This window comes from Zootoca vivipara, chromosome 11 (assembly GCF_965207765.1).
Source record: "Zootoca vivipara chromosome 11, rZooViv2.hap1.1, whole genome shotgun sequence".
Classification (NCBI taxonomy): Eukaryota; Metazoa; Chordata; class Lepidosauria; order Squamata; family Lacertidae; genus Zootoca; species Zootoca vivipara.
The window spans coordinates 31,450,383-31,473,016 of NC_142594.1; the positions used below are offsets into that span (position 1 = coordinate 31,450,383).

Consider the following 22,634-nt stretch of genomic DNA (forward strand, 5'->3'; position numbering starts at 1 on the left):
GGTGAGCTTTTGTCAGCCTCAATGACTTTTTTGAAGTCTTGTCTCCTACTGAATAGGAAATGAGCCAACATTGGTAAGTGTCAGTGGCAGCGGGCAAAGTACTGGGTTACATTTTTAGCGGTCACTCAGAATTATTTTTATACACATAAAAACTTAATTCACTTCTTACCTGACACACTCTGTAAATGCCAAAATCTCCTTTAATCCAGAAGTATGAGAAATGCCCGTAGCCCGTTTGGAATAGATATGCAGCAACCAATACACGGATGTGCATGTACACTGGCAGAAACTATTAATAAAAATGTAAATTGAATTTTTAAAAGCTAGGTAACTTTCAAAGATTAAATCCCACATTAAAGTGTGCAAAATGAGATAAGTTTCCCCCCTCACTTTATTTTTGCTTTTGAATACTATCTCATTTACAGAACTTTAAAGCACACTATGTCTCACTGCCTTCTAAACTTATTCCACACTCTGGTTAGTGCTCAACCCAGCATTAACCAACTGTCTTTTCCACAGCTGAACAGGCAGGCTTCCCTATACAAAGATGCTTGTGTACAGGTTGGAACTGAATTCAAGGCTTTGGTGATTAACCTTTTGGGAGCTGAGGGTCACAATGATCCATAGTCAACCTTAGGTGGTGGTGAGGAACACATGTCAAAGCTGGATGTGCCCTGAGTAAAAGTGGGTGAAAATGAAAAGGACACATGGTGGGAGGGGGGCTGGAACTCACAAAAATCTTTTGGTATAACCAAATCACAGCAGATGACCTACAATGGTAATTAGTAAAATATTTATTTTTTTAATGTAGACATTTTGTGGGGCCTTGGCAGTCATGGAAAGCCTTCTGCCATCATAGTATTACAGTGGGGGGACCCATAGGAGCAGTAAGAAATAATTTGGTGGGGGGGGGGTTCAGGGGAGTTTCATGTGGCCCATGGGCTAGCCATCCCAGCTAGGGTTGGAGCAATAATCCAAAAGTGAAATTAGAACAGAATAGGACATCTGACTTTTCCTAAAATCATCCAGAAGCATCATTAAAACAAAACAGCAACCATTTCCCGATCAGGTTGGGATGATCAGACAATGGGGAGGGGGTGAAGTTACCCCTCCATACACACACACCAATAAGGTTCTTCTGCTAGGATAATTCAAATCCATTGTGGATAGTTCTGAGAGGAAATATCCACCTGCCTGAAGATGGGTACCATGCTCAAGGTCCATTTTGAGAACTGCTGGGTTAAAATTTAGTAAGCCTACTAAAGACGGCATCATATGTCAGTGGCATCCTCACCAATTAAAACACTTTCATGCACAGTACAGCACTTTGCACCACAGGTGAAACGAGGAAATTAAATTGTCACTTTTTTTTGGAAAAGTACATCTTTCAAAACAGACCTTAATCACCCCAATATGGAATTAAAACAGAGAAGAAAGACTTCATTTAAGTATTCAAATTTTGCTTCAGTAGTAAATCACACAAGGCTACTCCTCGTGCAAAAATTGTTAAAACTGCAAAACAAACTTACAGTGCTTGCTCCAGAGATATGATAGATCAAGATGACAAGCTGCATCCAGCCTTTCCATTCATCTGTTTGTTCCCTATTTAACACCTTAGTCTGTGCAAAATAAAAAGAGAGCATTGCTATCCTAACAAGTGCAAGTAGAGCACTACAAAACAAGGAAACTGAAACACTATTATGGGGTGGGTGTGTCTAAAACTACTATGTAAAGGGAAGTGCAATAACTATTATTCTCCAATTATGTTTTATGTATTTTGCACTACTAGGAGTGGGCTACAATCCACATGACTGATCCAGAACTCTGTGCAAACAGCACGACAACGGCTGAGTGCTTTTGCTCCCCATCTAACACTAACATTGTACACTGCCTGAAAGACGGTTTTGAAACTCAAGGGACAGAGGTCCCTATTGGGAGCAGGGAAAGAGAAGCCTCGCTGAATTTACATTTGGCCACTCTGGCTCAAGGCCATGGACTCTTGAATAAATGTTATCGAAACATCCACAACTGCTCATCTGTTGTTTATGCACGGCATTTTTCTGGAAGTGATGGCTTTATTTGAATCTATTTACAACAGGGTTGGGAATCCTTCTTCTGCCCAAGGACCACATTTCTTTGTGGGCAATCTTCCAAGAGACACATGCCAGCGCTGGACAGGCCAGAAGAGGGCAGACAACTGAAGAAAAATGTTACCTTTGTACCGTAACTAGTTTCTACATGCACCTCTCACTGTCCGTCATCCAGGCAAACAAGAAGCATTAGCCTTTTTTTTTTTTGGCATTGCCTTCATTGTTATTGTAACCTGTTTAAAATTGTAAACTCAATAAAAATACTTTTTACAAAAAGAAAAGACAGGAACATTGCCAGAGTTCAAGGACACATCCCAGTCAGGCAAAGAGCCTGTGATCTTTCAGAAATTCAAACAAAAATAAAACAGGCTTACCTCTTTAGTATTTTCCGTGTAAAACACCCCCAACACTAGGATATAGATGATTGGTATGAAGAAGGATGAGTGAGTGTAAAACTTGTTTTCTTTCATGAACAGATTTGCTCTGTCGCACAGGTAGAAGTAACCCATTATCAAACCAAGTCTGCATAAACACTGCAAAGCTGTCTCTAGAGTAGAAACGGCTGAAGTGTTGCTGGCAGGTTTCTTCTCTTCTCCACTCTCCATATCTGTGCATTGCTTATTCTTCTGGTGATTGTTACGACGTATGAGAACAAGAATTAAATATCCAATTATGGAGGAAGCAAAAAAACAAAAGGCTAGTTTTTGTATCAAAGTGACAGGAGGCTGAGGCTGGCAGCACGAACCATCAATGGGCTTTATAACCTTGTTGCAGTGGATGTTTATCAGAATCATTGCATTCTGTCCAGGAAAAAAAAACATAATTCCAGCCATTAGGATATGGAATTGAACACATTGTACTACTCACACCGATCTAAGTAAATGAATGGCAGGATGTTGTTTTCTTTTTTTAAAAAAAACATAAAACAAAATACTGTTTTTAATTGGTTTCACTGAGCAAGTCCAAACTATGGGCATCAAGAGACAAACTTTTTCTATCACCAAATTAAATGAGATGTTGGGAGATCCATGGTTGGATCTCACTACTTTAACCTAAAACAATACCAAAAAAAGTGGAAGATCCCACCCTCAACCTCACAAACATTAGGTTTTTTTTTACCCTTCGTATTCAGGGTGACAACACTGCTAGCAACGACTGCTGACTGTATATTTTTCTAATCTGTGTTTGACCTACTTCCACCCCCAAATTCCTTTTAGAGGAATGCAGTGTGCTGATTCTGAAATTACACTTCCTGTTTTTCACAAAGATGCTTTATTTTTGTTTTTTTAATAGAATATAACTTAGTATTAATATAGTACTCCCCTTTCAGCATTCAAAAAACTTTCCATATATCCGTTGTGTTCACATACAACATTAAACCATGGATTAGCACTACATGCACACTCATATTCCTGTGTGGTTGGAGAACTTTGCTATTTTCTGTTTCTTAGAATTTTGGCCACTTTGTAATCTGTGGTTGATGTAGGGTTGTTCTGAAACTCCCCCAAGTTTGTTTTACAGCAGTATCCAGGACTTTATGAAACCAAATCCTTATCCTAGCCACATATGAGGGGGGAAAACAGTGCTAAACTATGGTTAGGAGTTATGTATACAACAGCCCTGTAGGCAATCAGCAATTCTGATTTCTCTAAGCATCACATCCTTAATACAAAGCAGTATACAATTATCTACACTGTGTAAAGTATTCTTTATTAAATAGTTTGAAAATAATTCTGTAAACAATACTTGAAGAGAATTCTCATTATTATTTTAATTTATTACCCACCCTTCCCCCTAAGGTCCCAGGGAGGGCTACAACAATTTACAATACAATATTAAAAACCCATTAAAAACTTACAACTGCTAAAAATGCAGTAGCAACAAAGTAGTGTCTAATAAATCTAATAAAAATTAAGAAAATTTCCTACAATTGTCAGTCTTTTGGCATTCTAAATCTTAAAGGCTGTTTTCTAAAAAAAAGAATAATAGAATCAAACAATTGTAGAGCTGGAAGGGAGCATGAGAGTCATCTAGGCCAACCCCCTGCAATGCAGATTACTGCTACTTACTATTTCTCTGCTCGATTCAGAAAGGTGTATACCATCTGAGGACTGACTTATAGTTTCTTCTGCTATCAGCCTAGATACACTGAAAATTTTTACTTTAGCTTTTGAGTTTTTTGAGCTGCTGTTCAGGATACTGATTGCTGCTTCATTGTAGGCATCTATTTTCTCATTAGTGATCATTTTCCTGCTTTCACTCAACAAATCTTCATAAACTGGATCTGATGTCAAAAGAAAATGGGGATTTTAAAAAAATCAATCAATCAATCAATACTCAAGCTCTAGATGATATACTATTCTCATCTGCTAAATGATCCACTAAAAAAGCCTAACATGTCTCTCCAGTTAGACCCTTAGAGGGAGCCCTTTTTAAGTCTGTGCAGAGGGAAATACACTCCTAAAATTGGAACATTTTTCATTCTGCAAAGAAAGCAGTTTGCATTTAAGTTACTAAGCGAAGCACTTTGAATACTGTTTCCTTTGGAAAGAAAAAAAATGCTCCTTTTAAAAACAAAGGCATTTGAGGCCCCTTGGTGAGCAGTTGGGAAATGCTGCACAAGGAGCTTTAGAAATTTTGTGCTTGTTGCTTGGGAAATGCTGAGCCCAGGTCTTGCAGAAGAGTTTGTGCCGTGCTTTAAAAATACCCAACAACCTGGTGGCCAGGCATTTGGGAGGCACTGTGCATTGCTGCAAAGCCCCTCTTGGCCTAGGCCCGCCATTACTTCCCCACACCTTATGTCAGGTGTGGGGCAGGTGGATGTGGCTTGGCCAAAATGGGCTGCTGAGCGAAATGAAGGTTCTCTGTCCCTGAGTTAGGGCATGACAGTACCACAGTATTTCTTGCAAGGAGGACAAACCAGCTGTCTAGTCTCAATTTGCTGATCTAATAATGAAACAAGCATCCTATTCCTATCTATTCCAGTGGCATTAAAAGGTATCTACTCATGAGCAAATCGACAGTCCGGGCTGCCACTCAAAATTTTAGCTTCTAGTCTTTCCAGTCAGTTGACCTGTTACAGCCTAATCAACCATTTCCCCCCCAAAAGTGGCCAATGCTCTGTGCAGATACTGTGCAGATAATAAGGAATGTGTTTTCCCACAAACTGAGAAATGGATTTACCAGTTATGCCATTCACAATGTGGGACAAACAGCAGCAACTGTTCTTGGAATACATCATGGAATAAATCTAGTGTGGATACTGATATTCAGGCTGGAATTGCAAATATTAAATACAAAAATGCTTAGCTAATGAATTTGTTTCACCCCAAGCCACAACAGCTGTCATTATTTTACCTTGTAAGACCCAGTAGACATCACTGCTCTTTGCCAGTTTTTCCAGAAGAGGGGCAACTGATGTGATATTGATTTTATACTGTGTGAGGGCTTCATTGCTGCCATTGTGAATACTGATAGACCACTAAAAGAGTATTAAAAGGGAATCAGTTAGCATACGTATTTGTGGATGATATAATCAAAATGGTTCAATATCATTCACAGATCTTAGCTGATGTTTCAAAAACAGGATAGCTGAAGTAGATAAACACAAGAAAATTCTGAACTCTATACTCTTGGGCAAGAAGCATTGGATATTGCGAACTGCTGTTGCTAAATGACTTTGATGCAAATTTATATTTAAAAAGACAACTACCTAAAATTGACAAAACATACTATTAAAACAGTCAAAAATTATCTATTGCTCCTTCAGCAGTTTCAAATATTAAATGATACCCACAGCACACATCAGTCTCCCTATAAATTTTCCTTCCATAAGAAAGTAAGACCAAAGAAGGTGTTCTTTGCCAGAAGTATCTGTCTATAAAATTAAATATTGCTCTAGAACCAGAAAGACAGGGAGAGAGATAGAGATGGGGATGCACAGGGAAGCTTAGGCTGTGAGTTATAAGACAGAAGTGTGAAAGGTTAGTTAATGAAAAATACAGAGAAAGAAGATCATATGGGATTTTAAAGTTCTGAATTAGAAGATTACTGTTTTAATTTTCATTTGGCCATTACAGTGACATATTAGATGAACAGCTTACCACAGCAGCTCCTGCTACAACTATGTGAGGCTTTGGAGAAGAACCCTATGGAACAGTAAAAGGGAGGTTAGTCTTTTCAGTGTCTTCATAAAGGACATGAATAATCAAATGTACTGTACTGCAAAAATTATTTAACCACATTAGTCCACATTTAAAGCTCATTTTAAAAAGAAATACCTCCACAAGCTTTATTCAATGTACAAAATATGCTGCAGTTGATTTGGAAGCAATTAAGTTATGACAATATAGAAGCACTGCTGATGAAGGGAATTGTGGAACTGTTTTCTACTTAGCAAAATATAGAACGTCACTTAAATTAAATATCCACTTAACTACACTGTAGTTAGTGTAGTTAACTACACTGTACAAAATTACTTTGTAATTGTTTTGTTTTAACAATGCAACATCCTAAACCTCTGCAATTTTCACCAAGGAAAGCAGATTATAAACCCCTTTGCAAAGTGAGCCAATCAGTTCTTTCCTATAAAAAGAAAGGCTACATGCATGCTGTCCTCCCCACTTTCAGGTTAAAAAACAAACCTTTTTTTATCTCCTTATTTCTCACTAGCCCTATTCGTGGAAGTCATCGCTGCCTGAGTTGGCTCTTTTAAAGAATAATGGGCATTTTAAATAAATAAAGATACACTTCAGAGTGCCAGTGCATATTAAAAAAAACATGCACAGCTGAGGGATAACTAGCAGCTTAATTTATACTATATTGAAATTAATTTCAGAACCAGAACTGCCTAACGTACTCCCACCCCACCCCTGGGATTGTTGAAATATATTGCCATAAAGCAAAGGTTTTCAACCTTTTTGAGTCCACAGCTCCCTTGACCAACTACATTCTTTTTGTGGCACGCCAGTGGGGCTAGCCCAGTTATGTCACCCCTTGCCTGCAGAGCTGGCAGCCCCTCACCCCCTTTTGAACAGCCTCCCTTGTGGAGTGTTCCCTCAGCCTCCTCTCCCCTCTCCTTGGGAGTCCTCTGGGCAGCAGCTGCCCCCCTCCTGCCCCAAAGAGAGGTGCTTCCTCACACTGCCCCACAGGAGCCTGGGACTTGCTTGTTCATTCCCAGCAGCAAGGGAATAGAGGACTGGCTGGCTGGCTGGGCTCCCTCACCCACTTGCTTGCTTAGTCCAAGACTGCCTCAGCTCCTGGCAACCAGCACCCCCTGGCCAGCTCCAGAGGCACCATTCACCTGGGGAGCTTGTAGCCAGGGCTGCTGCAACAAACAGCCTCACAAGCCTTGGGGAGGCAGAGGCATCAGAAGAGGGAGGGAAGGAAAGAGGGACAGAGGCCAGGGATGCCCGCAGCACCCCTGACCATCGTTCAAGGCACCCCAGGGTGCCACGGCACACTAGCTGAAAACCACTGTCATGTCATAAAGGACGTTCAATAATACAACTCACTTCAGTCCAAGATTTGATAAGCTGCTTCATAGAGCCATTGACTTCCGGATACCACAGAAATTCCTGAGGGGAAATGGATGAGTTTATTAGTAAGTGGTTTACTCTCCAGAAACAGTCAGTTAAGGTCAGCACTAAATGTCATAACTATTGACAGAATCAGCAGCTTTCCATCTGCATTTTCTACCACAAATGTATAACATCTGTTAAGTAAAAATATGCATGTACACCATAGCTGCCAAGTTTTCGCTTTTCTCGCGAGGAAGCCTATTCAGCATAAGGGAAAATCCCTGTAAAAAAGGGATAACTTGGCAGCTATGATGTACACTAAGATCCTGTGCTCATGTTTGGAAAACCTGGGCCAATCAGGTTTTTCGGACACATGTATACACATATCTTCTTTTAATAATTTATGCACTTTTTGTAGAAAACACTGCTGCTGTTACTTAGAGGACGTAGTGGGAAGGAGACTTGACTAACTGCTCAAAGAGGAAACTGGATTGTTTTCAGCAGTAGGAGTATCTTTGAAATGATTTTTGTTATATTCTGCAGCACTTAGTTCCTTCAGATATTCAAGTATTTGTCCTCACAATCCTCCTAACACCTAGGGCAAGACAGCCAAGGAAAACCAGCCCAAAGCAAAATCTTCCTGTGGTTGTGTGTGCTGCAGCCGGTGCAAACTGTGGCAGCTCAACTACTGAGGCAGCGTATCACTTACAGATTACCCCAGTGTTGAAAGAATTGCATTGGCTGCCAGTTAGGTACAGGGTTAGTTCACGTTTTGGAATATAAAGTTCAATGCAGCATGGGACAAGGACCTTGAGGTCCCTTTCAAATCTATGATTCAACTGACCAAAGGAAGGCCTCTTGCAAATACCATCTTGTCAGGAAGTCTGTTCTGTACAATGTAGGCATTGCTTTTAGTGTTTTGGTACCCACCATCTTAATTATTTCCCAATTAGTATCAGACAGGGGTCATCTCTGTTGCCATTTCGGCACCTACTGAAGACTCCTTCAACAAGCCCTTCAAGTGGAGATATTTCTAAGTCTGCATCTGCACTGAAATTTTGTTAAAGATTTTGGCTTTGTTTTATCACTTGTTTGCTGCCTAGGGCTTCTTTAGGAGGAAGGTTGGGATATAAATTTAACAACTAACAAAATATGAAAGGCTTCTTTAGGAGGAAGGTTGGGATATAAATTTAACAACAAACAAAATATGAAAGGCTTCTTTAGGAGGAAGGTTGGGATATAAATTTAACAACAAACAAAATATGAAAGGCTTCTTTAGGAGGAAGGTTGGGATATAAATTTAACAACAAACAAAATATGAAAGTACTACTTGAGTAAATATTTATTTCTAAAGGTTTTTTATGTTGCTATACTTCACCCTGGTGTTTTGTGAAAGGGTGGTATATAAATATTATAAATAAATATAAATAAAATAAATACATATGTCAACTTCCTTTCTTCATTCTAGTTTAGAAGCGACTGGATATGCTTACCACTTTAAGTGAAGAAGATTTGTCTTCAAAAGGAATGTTTCCATGCTGTCAAAGTAAGAAACACGCAAAAAAATTACACCAGTTTCCAGAAATCCATGACTGTATTCATGTTTTGCTAAATTCTTAATTTGATGTTGCCTGGTTTGTTTTGCTTTTTAACTATAAATAGCAGTTGCCTGAAAAGAAGAAGGAGATAAGGGAGAGAGGGAGCAGGAAACAGGTTTGGGACTATGATGCAGCAAGAGACGTTTTTAATCCTATCCTCTCACCACACAGTCCCAAAAAACCTCCCTCACCCCCACCCTGCTTCAAAGCTGCATCAGAAAAGATGGTGCCATTGGCAGCTTCCCTCTTGACAAGAACAGCAGCTATGAGGACCAGCAGAAGACAACAGATTTTCATCCAGGACTCCAGCGTAGGCCTATATTTCTAATGGTCCAAAACCTGATTACAGTACAAGCTCTGTGACTGCTATTTAAAGGGGGGGAAATAAACACACAAAAGCAAATGTATAATTTGGGGGCTTTTCAGGCACACTTCAATTATTCTGCAGTAAGTACAGTGCCATTTAGGTAAAATAGGTGCTAACACTGACATGCTCTTATTTTCAAGGGCTAGTCCTTAGTGGAGACTAGGCCACCCCCCCCAACCAATCTTTCCAAGTCGCCCTCTACTAACAGTCCTGGAGGACACCATGAGGACTTTCTCTTTGCCTGGAGTTCAGACTAAAATGATATCTCAGACTGCCTTCTCTCTCTCTCTCTCTCTCCTCTCTCTCTCTCTCTCTCTCTCTCTCTCTCTCTCTCTCTCTCTCTCTCTCCTTGAGTTCCTGACTTCATTCTTCTAAAATAGTCCTCCTCCTTTATCTTTATCTATATCTGAAGTGCAGCACTGACCAAAAGCTCAACCCTCCCTCCTTCTTTCCCTCATTACTTCTGGGTTCACCTGCAGTTTTGGTTCTTTTCTCTGAAACTGCTTAATTAGCTCTCTTTCTGAAGTTCCCACATTCATTAGCCTGGTTCAGACAACACATGCCTGATCTAAAAACTAGGGTGCCCCCACCATCTGCTGCCTCCTCCCATTCAGACTCCCCTCGTCCAGCTTGATACAATACTTTGTGGTCAACTTCAGCATAATGAGACAGGATGCCCATACTGAGAAACTGTGGCTTGAACACTCTTCACAAATCAGAACTGGAAACCAGGAACAAAGTGTAATTTGCAATCCTGTTGTGTACCCAGTGCTCAAACCTGAATTTCCTGGTATTGACATCCTATGTATAACCACCTGCTCCTGAAGAGACCATCAATGGCCTGAGAGAACTGCTGGGGCAACCTAACCCCCACTTTCCCTGGGACTCCTTAAGCCCTGTGTGTGAAGGCCTGCCTTGAGGGAAGGCAGAGTAGAAAACAAGAAAAGCCTAGGTCAAGGAGCTATGCCACCAGCTCCTGTAGGCAGCCTAAAAATATTTTGCAATATTTATTTGTATTAACATTTTAAATCAAAAACTACCTTGGCAATAAGGCATTGTACAAATGCAATAAATAAAAAAGTATTGTAAAGCTAGGCATGTAAGGGGAGGGAGAAAGTGGTGGAGGAACACATGGGCATACTGTGTTTTCCTAACCCAACCCAACCTGATTTGGTGGACCAGGAATGTGAGGTCTAAACTGGATCAATACATTTTCAACAGAAATACCTTTACAACTAAGGTATTACAATGACTGTAGTTTTCTAGTAATAACTGTGATAAAAGTAAAATATAAAAACCATACCTTGACTCCATCCTCCTTAATTTGAGGGTTCAGGAGTTTCACAAATGAATAGAACAGCTGACGAATCCTAGAATCACCTATAAATGCAATATGTTTGTCTACGAGGCAGGTTTTTGCTTCACTGTAAAAACAAACATTAATATTGATTTTCTTCAAGTATAACAGAACAAAAGTAATTCACCCCCCCCCAAAAGCTGCACTGTAGAATATTCTGAGCACCAACTTATATCCCACATCCTTGACAATTCAAATTTGTGGGAACAAATTTTCATTTTTCTTATAAAACACTACATATCTTGTTATACATTTTATACAGTAAATTGTTATGTTATACTGTCTTGCCATTTTTACATTCTATTAACTTAGAAAAGAGAATTGCAACACTGTAAGACTGTGCTGGGCCTCCAACTCAACCAGTAACTGGGAATTGCAAGTGGGCAGAGTGCTGCTGAGCTTATGTCCAGCTTGCAGGCTTCCCACAGACATCTGGTCAGCCACTGCGAGAATAGGATGCTGGACTAGATGAGCCATTAACCCGATCCAACATACTCATCTTATGCTCTCAAGTAAGCACATTTTTAAAGAAATCAAATGCAAAAAGTAAGGTTGCTCTGAAGAGGGCAGGACCCACTGATGCACCTTTCTCTCTGGTAAATTTATTCCCTGGGGTGACTGCAAAAGGCTTTAGATAATGTGAGAACTCCTCTTTAGCTACCACTGTACTAAAATGGTTTGAGATCAACTCTGGTGGAGGTGGGGGAATAGGGGCTTTATTTCCTTCACATTTTCTTTTATAGCCTTACAGCAATCAAGGTACACAAACTTGCTCACTGACAGGCACCTTAATGGTGCATTACTTTATGCACCAAGGCCGATGGAGAAATTATTAGATGCACCCTTCCCCAATCTGGTGCCTTCCAGGTATTTTGGACTACAGTTTCCAACAGCTCCAGCTTGCATGGCCATGCTGGCTGCGGCTGATGGGAGATGTAGTTCAAGATCTTTGGAGGGCACTGGGCTCGGAAGGGTGAACTAGAGAATGAGGTGGCCGGGATTTGCCTAAATGGCTGCTTTAAGCACCGGTTTGCAATTTATAGGCAAACTGATACGGTTATGTGATAAATTTCTTCATAGTAAGCAAGATACAGACTAACAATCATTACTATTTATTTCATTTCTGCTAATAAAGTGAAACCACTAACAGGGATAGGGGAAACTCACATGAGCAGCACAAATACATTATGTGCCATATGATATTCACAGTGTAGATCTAAAAGTGTAATAATCCCATAAACTAACACTTTACATTTAAGTGCACACTTATGATATTTTATTCTTTAAGGGAAAATTTAAAAGTAGAATCCCTTACCTCTGCTTATATTTGTGCATCATGCAGCCGTGAGGCTGCCATACTTTCTCCCCAAGAAATCTTCCACTAGAGAGAAGGTGCTCACAACTATCATCACCTTAAAAAAATAAAACACAGAATGTATTATCATTCATCATCTTTTGGTCAATAGCTGTGTTCACAACCCACATGGTAAAGACAGGCATTTTATTGCCAGTCAGAAAAGTTACAAACATCTGGGCTTCGATGTAAAAATGCTCAACTGAGTATGAGCCCAACACCCCCATTATCATTCCTTCAATAACATACTACTATATAGGACGCGGGTGGCGCTGTGGTCTATACCACTGAGCCTAGGGCTCTTGCCGATCAGAAGGTTGGCGGTTTGAATCCCTGTGATGGGGTGAGCTCCCGTTGTTTGGTCCCAGCTCCTGCCAACCAAGCAGTTCAAAAGTACGTCAAAGTGCAAGTAGATAAAAAGGTACCACTCTGGCGGGAAGGTAAATGGCGTTTTTGTGCACTGCTCTGGTTCACCAGAAGTGGCTTAGTCATGCTGGCCACATGACCCAAAAACTGTCTGCGGACAAATGCCAGCTCCCTCAGCCTATACAGCGAGATGAGCGCCGCAACCCCAGAGTCGTCCGCGACTGGACCTAACAGTCAGGGGTACCTTTACTATATAGTAGTAAGGACATCAAATGTTTTTGCCAATATGTACTTTAAAATGAAGGATCCTAGTTTCATTTGTTCTGCTTAGTTCACACACATACAACTGGCAGCTTTAAAAAACAATGTTCAATTTAACCATCATAATTAACCCCCAAAGGCCAGGATTAAAAATTACATCATTAAAGATCCATGTAAGATAAATGAGGAATGAAGCCAATGAACTCTCTGCTCACTTCCAAACCAGTGCAGTACATGTAGCTTTGTCACTTGTGTGATCAAAACTGTGCATTTCCAAAAATTAAACACATGATCATTACACTCTAAAAAGACATTTGTTTTACAGTTTGATTACTGGATTGCACTGCTCTGACAACAAAATTGCAATGACAAGAAACTATTACACTTTAATGTAGGTGCAACAAAGCCAATAAGGAAACGTTGAGAAAATCCTAACAGAAGCAGAAAGCTGTATCACCCCTACTTTGCCCAGTGGTATGAGGTTTGAAGAAATGCTCTCTCTACAAAATAAACAAAGGACATTTGCCTAGCAACTGTGTGAAACACAATCACTCACAACAATTTTGTTGTTTGCCCTGCACTTGGCCAGCTTCTAACCAAACTGACAATTAATAGTGTGGGTAAGAGAAGACATCTGGTGTGGGATTAACTTGGGTAACAGCTGTTATCTAGTAAAGAGGCTTGATTATGACCAGACTTGTACAGCAAGGACCAAAAGATGGCCTGCTAGGTTCTGGTCCAGAAGGATATGGGATCATATGAAGAGCATTTCCATCTACCTATGTGAAACATCCTCCAACACTGAAGAAGACAGCCTCTGCTTACACAAGGCTACATTTGCTTTTTAGAATTATAGATATTTACACCTTCCTCCAAGTACTCCCATCTCTCCCTCCTTGTTCATGCTACCTTAAATTCTTAAATAGCGTAGTTTCAGTTTATAGTGTTTAGAAAGAAAATAGATTTGTGTAAAAAAGTAATAATGTAATAAGAGCACTGCTGGATTAGACCAAAGGCTGGTCTAGTCCAATATCCTCTTATCACTGGCCAATTGAAGCCTATGGGAGAACTACAATAACGCTGAATGTCTTATCATTCTTTCCATAGTAGAAATTTAAACTAAACATTTTTTTAAAAATTGCCCAGATATGAAGCACAGTTCCTTGAACTGGTGTCCTACAATAATGATTCTCATCTTAGATTAATACATTATGAAAAAAAAATTACCGCACAAGTGCTGACTAATGTAAAAATTATATATTGTGACCAATAACCCACACTATGATTACATAAAAATAATTAAGTTGGTTCCTGCTTAAAACACTATCTATTCAAGAATATATTCAAATATAATGATTAAAGAATGGTGAATAGATGCATGTAACATGGCCATTAAATAATGTTATCATTCCTTAAATTTAAGTGCCTAATATGCTACCGTAGTATTCCTAAAGCAAACAACTATATTCTAAATTACAAATTTATTTTAAAATACAAAAAAAAACCTTTAGGGAGCTTATAGAAATTAAGAAGCTAGGACTTCTTCTGGAGCTACTTGTCATCAGAAAAACATCTGGGATTCTGCATTCAACAATTTCTGCATACTCACACAAGGAAGTATCACTCACTCTCAGAAGTATATCTCTGCAGTTGTTGCCAGTTTTCAAATGACACTTTTTATCTGGTTATCAATCTGATTCTCAGTCTTGGAACAACATGAACCTCAATAAAATACAAGATTCTACTGGAAAAAGAATTTGTGTTTGGATGTTGTTTGCAGATGATGCAGCTTTGACAGTGCACTCCAAGGAAGCTCTACAGAGACTCATAAACTGTTTTGCCTAAGTGGAGTGTGGCCTAACCTTCAGCCTTACAAAGACCAACATCTTGGGTCAGGACATTGCCAGCACTCCATGCATCAGCACTGGTGATCACACACTTCAGCTGTTAAGACGATTTTGTCTATCTGGGCTCCACCACAACCTGCAAGCTTTCCACTTATGCTGGACAAGTGTACTGGTAAGGGAGCCACAGCAATGGTGCACCTCTCCAAAAGTGAATGGGAGGATGTGATGCTAACAACCAATACCAAGATGAAGGTCTACCACATGGCAGGACAGAGTATCAAACAAATATGTGCTCTTCCAAGTCCACATTCCTAACATGTTTGCACTTCCGTCTCAGTGACGTCTACACTGGCTTGGTAATGTACATAGAATGGAAGATGGCAGGGTCCCCAAGGATGTGCTCTATAGGGAGCTGGCATCAGGCAGCAGGCCTGTTGACAAACCAACTCTGTGTTATAAAGATGTCTGCAAACGTGACATGAAGGCTGACAACATTAACCCTGCCATGTTGGGAATGCCTTGCAAATGACTGCAGTACCTGGAGACAGTACCTGGTTTTGAATTATGGTGCTGGAGGAGACTCTTGAGAGTCCCATGGACTGCTAGAAGATCAAACCTATCCATTCTTAAGGAAATCAGCCCTGAGTGCTCCCTGGAAGGACAGATCGTGAAGCTGAGGCTCCAATACTTTGGCCACCTCATGAGAAGAGAAGAATCCTTGGAAAAGACCCTGATGTTGGGAAAGATGGAGGGCACTAGGAGAAGGGGACGACAGAGGACGAGATGGTTGGACAGTGTTCTCGAAGCTACGAACATGAGTTTGACCAAACTGCGGGAGGCAGTGCAAGACAGGAGTGCCTGGCGTGCTATGGTCCATGGGGTCACGAAGAGTCGGACACGACTAAACGACTAAACAACAACAACCTGGAGACAGACAGATAGGTTGTGTATCCAAATCAATGACCAGAGGAGGAATGACTGCTGGGAGGAGCATGGAGATAAGAAACACCATAGTGCATCTACACCAGCGAAACCAAATGCCTTCATCTCCACCAGCTTCATCTACAGCTACAACAGGCACTTTTAACTCCTCAATGGTTTAACTTTACCCCAATGGCACACTCTTCCATTGTCTCCTGAGACAGATGGATGCCAACAATAACAAGCTTCCTTATCCCTTTTTGATAAAGTTGCAGAATGTTGCACTTTTGGAATACTTTATAGAAGCATAGAATCAGAGAATTGTACAGCTGGAAGGGACCATAGTCCAACCCCCTGCAATGCAGGAATCTTGTGCCTTTTTGGAGATAAAAAGCTTTTTCTTAAATTGAAAATTAATTACCGTAATTGTCTCACAAGGAAAAAAATGTGAGGCTAAATAGATTTTTTAGATTACCAAGAAATTAATTTTTATTTTCAGAAAATGTAGTTTCCGGTGTTAAAGGTAACTGATAAAATAACATCAGCAATTCTTTTTACAGTCTCATGATTTTGTGAAGCAAACCCACGGTACATTTGTGGATAGCTCTTATGACTAGTCCTGTGCACCATAAAGGGCTTGAGAAGCTCTATTTGGATTCAACAACTCTCACTCCACCATCAACCTTAGCTAGACCAGTCCATGAAAACAGGTTCACTTTCTGGGCACTACTATGTAATTGACGCATTAGCAGTGCCTTATATCAGAAACCTACTGACCACTGCACATGTCTACACACTTCTAGCTTCTACCCAGACCACACCACAAAATCCACTGTATACAAGAAAGCACTACAAAAGCAACTGCATCTGTTCTGATCTGTTAGACAGAAACTTACAATTTAAGTATTTGCAGTCAGACATTTCTTATACAACACCTACTCAATGCCTGAAGTGAATGAAGTGAAAAAGCAGACCAACAAGGCCAAGCTGGTACCCAGAAATAATGTTGTACAGGTGAGACTTACAAGTGGCAAATTTCACTTGTTGTCACCTATAACACCCACATCAATGATCTTCAGCAATCCTGGAGAGTAGTATTTCCCTCTCACAGACCCTGGGAGAATTCCTAGTATAGAGTACTCAACTTCATGCTGACGAACAAAACAACTTGTGTGAAGCTACAAGAACCCCATATAAGTAAGAATTTTTTAAAATTATGCAGCCACAAGTGCTTCTATATGGAACTTTATTTCAAAGTTTGGGTATTGTAAGAGCACTCTTTTAATCCTCCAGCTTGGAAGGCTCTTATGTGTTAAGATTTTTCTGTCTTATTGATTTATGCCATTTTACTCTATTGTAGATTTTATTTTAGTATGATGTTTACTGTTTGAGGAGACCTTTGGGCCAAAAAATGGTTTATATAGGAATAATAATATAAACATACGGTGCACCGATCCCCACAAACCACAGGACACCATACATTGCATGAAGTGATGACCACCTACTCACACAAAAGCCTTGAGGAATTCAAAATACTCTTACTTCCAGTCACTCTGAATAAAAACATCTGAAAGCTTTTTAGGGCAGTGGGTATAATTTTGGCCCCAGTTTAGTTTCTGGATGTTAGTAACCCAGGTTCAAATAGCCCACTCAAATGTTCGAAGCTCACTGGGTGGCCTTTGTCAAGTCACTACTCAACTAACCTATCTCCTTTGTAGCAAACAAAATAAAGGTGTATTGGAGACTCAATTCAGATGCTGGAGTGGACAAGGGGAGCATTGCTTCCCCCAGGACTTCTGTAGGGGGCCCTGCTTTGTCCTGGTCTTCACCTCTGCTACCACTACTGTTCTTGAAAGCAAGCATATAGTACATTTCTATTTAGTGTCAAATGAGGGCAGTACAAAAAAGAAGGGGTCCTAGCAGGGAGAGGTCTGTATCTTTTAATTTAGGTCAGATCTCAAAGCCACACTCTTTCAACATATCTCAAGCACACCACCTTCTCCTACCTTGCATGTCAGCAGCTTCTTGCAAAGCTGCCAGTTTGCATGATTTACACTCCTGACTCCCACACATTTTCTTTGTTTATACTGCACACCCCTAATTAGCTGCAAAGACCTCAGGCTAAGAATTTAGTTAAACAGCAACCCTGAAACCGCTACAACTTCCTGCTTGGGTAATAATTTATTTAGCCCTTCTGAAGGGAGGGATCGCAGCTCAGTGAGAGAGCATATGTTCTGCCTGCCAGAAAGCTCCAGATTCAAGCCCTGGCATCTCCAGAAGCAGAGAGCAGGTGATGGGAAAATGGGCATCCGCTTGAGACCTTAAGAGAGCCACTGCCAGAGTTTGCAACACCCAGCTGGACGGACCAATAGCCTGTCCCTGGTTATAAGGGCATTTTCTGTCTTCATTTTGCATTTTTATGTCGTGGACCACCCTGTGATATTTGGGTGAAGGGCAGCACACACATTTAATAAACAAAGTAAACAATGTTGTGCCCAAAGTCAAACAAGCCTGGATTGTTTAATTTGGACAGCTGCTTCCTGCAGAAATCTGCACGAACCGGCTTCTCGTCTGCCCTTAAGGCGCTTGCAGCGGTTTTATTGTTTCTTTGCAAACGCAAGCTGGAGCTGCCAAGGCGTGGCGAGACAGGATGCTCACGCCGTGGCAAAGTTTGGCAGGTGTCAGTTACCCTTCCTCTGCCAGCTAAGCGCTTGCTTTGCAACTGCTTGGAGGAAATTGGGGGGGGGGAGAGACGTACCTGCCTCCCAGGGACACCTGTAGTGGCGGCTTTCGCCCGATGCCAAAGGAAGGCCCTTCCAAGGAGGCGGCTCCCCCCTGAACTGTGGCGGTGGAGGAGGAGGAGGAGGAGGAAGAGAGGGGCCACATTTCTGCTCCCAGCGGATCCCCAATAACCACGGCCAACCTATCCGCTACCTATCTCATCTCGTCCCTCCACACACGCCCTCCTCCTCCCCGCCGCCCCTTCCTCACCTCGGTACCGGCGCGAGGCGGCGTGGCAGGCGGCGAGCAGCAGGACGGCGCCCAGCGCCAGCGCCTTGGCGCTCCTCACGCTGAAGTAGTGGTTGATCTCGCGCTTGCCCAAGGTGTAGGCCAGGGCCGCCATCTTGGCTCCTCCATGACAACAGTGCGCGAAGGAGCGGGCGGCGGCACACGGGCAGCAGCGCTGGGTCCCCAGCGGGGCCGGCGGAGGGGAGAGGAAGAGCCGCCGCTTCTGCCGCCGCCACCAGCGCAGGGGAGAGAAGCTCGGGGAGGAGAGCCCCGCGGAGGTGGGCGGGTCGTCGGCGTCGTCTTCCTCCGCTTCGCTCAAGAGCGGCGGCGGCGGCGGCAGAAGCGCGGCCCCCTCCCCTTCCTCCTCGTCCGGGCGCCGCCGCTTCACCTCAGCAGCCAGGGGAGCGCCCGCTTTCCCATCCGGTTCCTGAAGCGGCGGTGGCTGCAGCTGCTGCCGTTGCCCCCAACGGCCATCCGCGCCCCCCTCGCGCTGCGGCGGCTGGTCCGCTACCGCCCCTCGCGGCGGCGCCCCGGCGCCTGCTGGCCCCTCCTCTGCCGCAGACATGGAGGGGAGCGGGCGAGCCCTCGCGCCTCTCTCTTTCTCACGCGAACAAGGCGCGAAAGGGCGGCGGGGAGAGGGGGGAAGCGAAATTTGGCGAAATAAGCGGACTTCTTGCCCTCAACACCCCACCCGACTCGGCGCGCTCGGGTGTTCGCATTCTACATTGGGGCAGTCGTTTCCTCCTCCACCTGCCTAACCTGCTCTGCTGGCTTGGCAAAAGCAAGGGGGCGCCGCTCCCGTGGGCGTGGGGATCAAAGTCTCTTCGGGCCCAGGCAGAGATGGGAAGTCCACGGGCAGGGCAGCAGGATAGCCCTTTCCCGCTTGGGCCCCCTCGGGACAGGTAGTGCCGGAGGCAACGGGAGCCCCGTTGACTATCCAGCCTTGGTAGCACGGCCCACCCTCCAGAAATTGGACTTACTTTAAAAGTCACCCAAGTGGGAGGCTGTCAGTCAGCACATCTTACTCAGGGTTGTAAATCCCCGAGTGTTTGCAGAGGGGTGAGGGCAGTGCCGTGACTTTACTTGAATTGCAACTTCTGGCGTGGTTACAGAATTTCCTTTTAGTGACCCTGCCCTTGTTGTTGTTGTTTAGTCGTTTAGTCGTGTCCGACTCTTCGTGACCCCATGGACCATAGCACGCCAGGCACTCCTGTCTTGCACTGCCTCCCATAGTTTGGTCAAACTCATGTTCGTAGCTTCGAGAACACTGTCCAACCATCTTGTCCTCTGTCGTCCCCTTCTCCTAGTGCCCTCAATCTTTCCCAACATCAGGGTCTTTTCCAAGGATTCTTCTCTTCTCATGAGGTGGCCAAAGTATTGGAGCCTCAGCTTCACGATCTGTCCTTCCAGGGAGCACTCAGGGCTGATTTCCTTAAGAATGGATAGGTTTGATCTTCTAGCAGTCCATGGGACTCTCAAGAGTCTCCTCCAGCACCATAATTCAAAAGCATCAATTCTTCGGCGATCAGCCTTCTTTATGGTCCAGCTCTCACTTCCATACATCACTACTGGGAAAACCATAGCTTTAACTATACGGACCTTTGTCGGCAAGGTGATGTCTCTGCTTTTTAAGATGCTGTCTAGGTTTGTCATTGCTTTTCTCCCAAGAAGCAGGCGTCTTTTAATTTCGTGACTGCTGTCACCATCTGCAGTGATCAAGGAGCCCAAGAAAGTAAAATCTCTCACTGCCTCCATTTCTTCCCCTTCTATTTGCCAGGAGGTGATGGGACCAGTGGCCATGATCTTGGTTTTTTTGATGTTGAGCTTCAGACCATATTTTGCGCTCTCCTCTTTCACCCTCATTAAAAGGTTCTTTAATTCCTCCTCACTTTCTGCCATCAAGGTTGTGTCATCTGCATATCTGAGGTTGTTGATATTTCTTCCGGCAATCTTAATTCCTGCTTGGGATTCATCTAGTCCAGCCTTTCGCATGATGAATTCTGCATATAAGTTAAATAAGCAGGGAGACAATACACAACCTTGTCGTACTCCTTTCCCAATTTTGAACCAATCAGTTATTCCATATCCAGTTCTAACTGTAGCTTCTTGTCCCACATAGAGATTTCTCAGGAGACAGATGAGGTGATCAGGCACTCCCATTTCTTTAAGAACTTGCCATAGTTTGCTGTGGTCAACACAGTCAAAGGCTTTTGCATAGTCAATGAAGCAGAAGTAGACGTTTTTCTGGAACTCTCTAGCTTTCTCCATAATCCAGCGCATGTTTGCTATTTGGTCTCTGGTTCCTCTGCCCTTTCGAAATCCAGCTTGCACTTCTGGGAGTTCTCGGTCCACATACTGTCTAAGCCTGCCTTGTAGAATTTTAAGCATAACCTTGCTAGCGTGTGAAATGAGCGCAATTGTGCGGTAGTTGGAGCATTCTTTGGCACTGCCCTTCTTTGGAATTGGGATGTAGACTGATCTTCTCCAATCCTCTGGCCATTGCTGAGTTTTCCAAACTTGCTGGCATATTGGGTGTAGCACCTTAACAGCATCATCTTTTAAAATTTTAAATAGTTCAGCTGGAATATCATCACTTCCACTGGCCTTGTTATTAGCAGTGCTTTCTAAGGCCCATTTGACTTCACTCTGCAAGATGTCTGGCTCAAGGTCAGCAACCACACTACCTGGGGTGTACGAGACCTCCATATCTTTCTGGTATAATTCCTCTGTGTATTCTTGCCACCTCTTCTTGATGTCTTCTGCTTCTGTTAGGTCCTTACCACTTTTGTCCTTGATTATGGTAATCTTTGTACGAAATGTTCCTTTCATATCTCCAATTTTCTTGAACAGATCTCTGGTTTTCCCCATTCTATTGTTTTCCTCTATTTCTTTGCATTGCTCATTTAAGAAGACCCTCTTGTCTCTCCTTGCTGTTTTTTGGAAATCTGCATTCAGTTTCCTGTATCTTTCCCTATCTCCCTTGCATTTTGCTTGCCTCCTCTCCTCCGCTATTTGTAAGGCCTCGTTGGACAGCCATTTTGCCTTCTTGCATTTCCTTTTCCTTGGGATGGTTTTCGTTGCTGCCTCCTGTATAATGTTACGAGCCTCCATCCATAGTTCTTCAGGCACTCTGTCCACCAAATCTAAATCCTTAAACCTGTTCCTCACTTCCACTGTGTATTCATAAGGGATTTGATTCAGATTGTATCTTACTGGCCCAGTGGTTTTTCCTACTTTCTTCAGTTTAAGCTGGAATTTTGCTATAAGAAGCTGATGATCTGAGTTACAGTCAGCTCCAGGTCTTGTTTTTGCTGACTGTATAGAGCTTCTCCATCTTTGGCTGCAGAGAATATAATCAATCTGATTTCGATGCTGCCCATTTGGTGATATCCATGTGTAGAGTCGTCTCTTGTGTTGTTGGAAGAGAGTGTTTGTGATGACCAGCTTGTTCTCCTGACAGAACTCTATTAGCCTTTGCCCTGCTTCATTTTGAACTCCAAGGCCAAACTTGCCAGTTGTTCCTTTTATCTCTTGATTCCCTACTTTAGCATTCCAATCCCCTGTAATGAGAAGAACATCCTTCTTTGGTGTCATTTCTAGAAGGTGTTGTAGGTCTTCATAGAATTGGTCAATTTCAATTTCTTCAGCACCGGTAGTTGGTGCATAAACTTGGATTACTGTGATGTTAAAAGGTCTGCCTTGGATTCGTATCGAGATCATTCTGTCATTTTTGAGATTGCATCCCATTACAGCTTTTGCCACTCTTTTGTTGACTATGAGGGCCACTCCATTTCTTCTACAGGATTCTTGCCCACAGTAGTAGATATGATAGTCACCCGAACTGAATTCACCCATTCCCTTCCATTTTAGTTCACTGATGCCCAGGATGTCGATATTTATTCTTGTCATCTCATTTTTGACCACATCCAGCTTACCTCTATTCAT

At 42.5% G+C, this 22,634-nt stretch overlaps 1 protein-coding gene across 1 annotated transcript in view; it reads right to left on the reverse strand.

Moving 5' to 3' along the window:
* CASD1 (CAS1 domain sialic acid O acetyltransferase 1) overlaps positions 1-19,445 on the reverse strand; it is a 32,489-nt gene extending 13,044 nt beyond the window's left edge. The window contains exons 1-11 of the mRNA XM_035128958.3: positions 18,672-19,445; positions 12,247-12,343; positions 10,878-10,998; positions 9,103-9,147; positions 7,604-7,666; positions 6,194-6,238; positions 5,448-5,571; positions 4,160-4,374; positions 2,465-2,890; positions 1,530-1,619; positions 170-289 (exon numbers count right to left, since the gene is read on the reverse strand). Coding sequence (XP_034984849.2) covers positions 170-289; positions 1,530-1,619; positions 2,465-2,890; positions 4,160-4,374; positions 5,448-5,571; positions 6,194-6,238; positions 7,604-7,666; positions 9,103-9,147; positions 10,878-10,998; positions 12,247-12,343; positions 18,672-19,254 — 1,929 coding nt within the window. The 5' untranslated portion in view covers positions 19,255-19,445. The remainder of the gene's footprint in view (positions 1-169; positions 290-1,529; positions 1,620-2,464; positions 2,891-4,159; positions 4,375-5,447; positions 5,572-6,193; positions 6,239-7,603; positions 7,667-9,102; positions 9,148-10,877; positions 10,999-12,246; positions 12,344-18,671) is intronic.
* Positions 19,446-22,634: the final 3,189 nt, after the last annotated feature.